Source organism: Musca autumnalis, unplaced genomic scaffold, assembly GCF_047663935.1.
Source record: "Musca autumnalis isolate F117 unplaced genomic scaffold, ASM4766393v1 scaffold_4, whole genome shotgun sequence".
In the NCBI taxonomy this organism is placed as follows: Eukaryota; Metazoa; Arthropoda; class Insecta; order Diptera; family Muscidae; genus Musca; species Musca autumnalis.
The window spans coordinates 132,008,417-132,010,627 of record NW_027411977.1 but is presented as its reverse complement, the minus strand read 5'-3'; the positions used below and the strand labels follow the sequence as shown (position 1 = coordinate 132,010,627).

The following is a 2,211-nucleotide window of genomic DNA, read 5'->3' as shown; positions in this document are numbered from 1 at the left end:
CAATACTAACCTTTCATTAAGAAAAACGCTTCCTTTGGGTGGTGGCATCACTTTAGAACAACTCAGCCAACACATTGTCATTACCACAGGTTTGGTATACATATCTACAAAGAAAGACAAATATAATTAGTAATTGATAAAAAAAAAGAAAATGGAATTTATTTCTCTTGTAAACTATCAGCAAAAATTTGTCATTCATTTCTTTTTTTATTTACAAAAAAGTTTCAGCGACGAAAAATAATTAAACATCATTTAAAAATATTACAAATTTATAATATAGAAAAATTACTCACCTTTTTGCCAAAACTAGACAATTTTTCTTCCGACAAATGCGTGTGTTCTCCTCGAAGAGCCAAGCCCAACTAAAAATCTGTAAAGAAATTATGAAAGCAGAACAACTTCCCCTCTAACAACCTATGACAACATATCAGCACAACTGCAGCAAAGAGTACATCACCCTTAGGATACACTCTCTCTTATCTAAAACATTTCTCTCACAAAATAAACAAAAATACTTAAATGCAGCGGCATGGCCAAAACAATTTCCCCCATGTTATCTGTTAAAATAACAAAAAATTTCAGATTCTTTTTTTAACTCAAAACTTTGCAAAAGTTTTGTTTTTCTTCATTCTTTTCTTCAAAAATTAGAAAAAACATTTTCTACAACGAATGTTACTTCCTGGTATATTCATTTAAAATAATAATGCTTAAACAGACTCTTGTACTGGAGGTTCATAACCTTCGGGTCTGTCGATGACAGCACCTTCAGCCGAGACAACGGCTTCGGTACTCTTGCTACCGCCATCACCGTGCAATTCCAACAATTTGGACAAGTCGAAACGGGGCTTCTTCAATACCTTAACTTTGCGGATGTAGACATCGTGCAAAGGATAGATACGTTGGCACTTCTTCTCAATATCCTTGGCAATAGAGTCCAAAGCCAATTTGCCAACCAATTGTTTCAAGTCAGACTTGGTGACTTCTTCGGTGATGATTTCGTGCATCTTGACGCGAATCTTGCGGACTTGAGAGTGTTGGGCATAGCAGGTCTTGCGTTGGGATTGTTGATCCTTAGCGGTGAAACCGATGCAGAAAACACGGAGCAAGTAACCATCAGTGGTCTTGGCTTCAACGATACCTTCAATGAGGGTTTGCCATTTCTTGACCATGGATCTGAAATAGTGTTATGATAGAAATGGAATTGGTTAATAACAACAAAGCCACTATGTCCACTATGCAAAAATTGCAACAAATTTATACACTGTAAACAATGGCGAGACATGTCAACACACACATACACATGGAATTATGGTTAATGGACGGACAAACCAGCATGTTTTCTGTTTATTGGCAAATCTAATGGGAGATAATTTTTAATTATTTAAAGTTTTTGTTGTTGATCCATCTAGTTGCACTTAATAACAATTTTTCTTTTGTTTATTGTCTCTTGTATTGTTGTTTTCCACTTGCATACATCATCTCACACACACGTTTTTTTTTTTTCTTTTATCACACACTTTCCACATGTTTTCAGCCGTCGTACCTGTATTTATCGGTGGTCAAATCCATACCGTGGAAGTTGCACAAGATGTTACGGTCTTGAACATCTTCAGCGATGAGACGGAATTTACGGAAAGAACGCTCGGAATCGTTGTCCTTTTGCAAATCGCCCAAAGCGACTTCGAAGACACGGCCCTTCAAATAGTCAGAGGCGATTCTCTGACCCTGGGTACGGTTGACCAAGGTTTTGCCAACTTGGCGTACCACAAACATGTTGGGAGCTTTGACATCGTACCAATCCTTGCGGGAGAAGGGATCTACAACCTTCTTCTTGCCACCTTTTTTGCCTCCTTTCGAGAGTCCCTTATTTTTACCGACCGCCATCTTCAAAGTTCAAAGCGGAAAAAGAACGAGTCACGTTGATTGCGATATCAGAAAAGAAAGGAAGCCGAAAATTGGCAACTGAACAGTAATTTTTCGTTAAGTTTTGACATGTTATTGGCAGTGTTCACGACAATTTTTCACAGTGTTGCCATACACAGTTGAATCAATATTTCAAATAATGCAATTTCTGAATGCAAAACACAAATTTTAACTGAAAGAATAGATACTATTATAAAAGTATCATATTTCCTGCATTAAAATTGAAGTTTTTTCAAATATTTAAGAAATACTCGAACACAAATAAAGCGATATGGCTACATGAAAAAA

At 36.6% G+C, this 2,211-nt stretch overlaps 1 protein-coding gene across 1 annotated transcript; it reads right to left on the bottom strand.

The window, feature by feature from the left end:
• Positions 1-583: 583 nt before the first annotated feature.
• Positions 584-1,998, bottom strand: RpS3A (ribosomal protein S3A). The gene is made up of 2 exons (XM_073987170.1): positions 1,544-1,998; positions 584-1,173 (listed from the first exon to the last, which is right to left on the bottom strand). Exons 1-2 carry the CDS (start codon positions 1,882-1,884, stop codon positions 708-710), a joined length of 807 nt encoding a protein of 268 aa, XP_073843271.1. The 5' UTR covers positions 1,885-1,998; the 3' UTR covers positions 584-707.
• Positions 1,999-2,211: the final 213 nt, after the last annotated feature.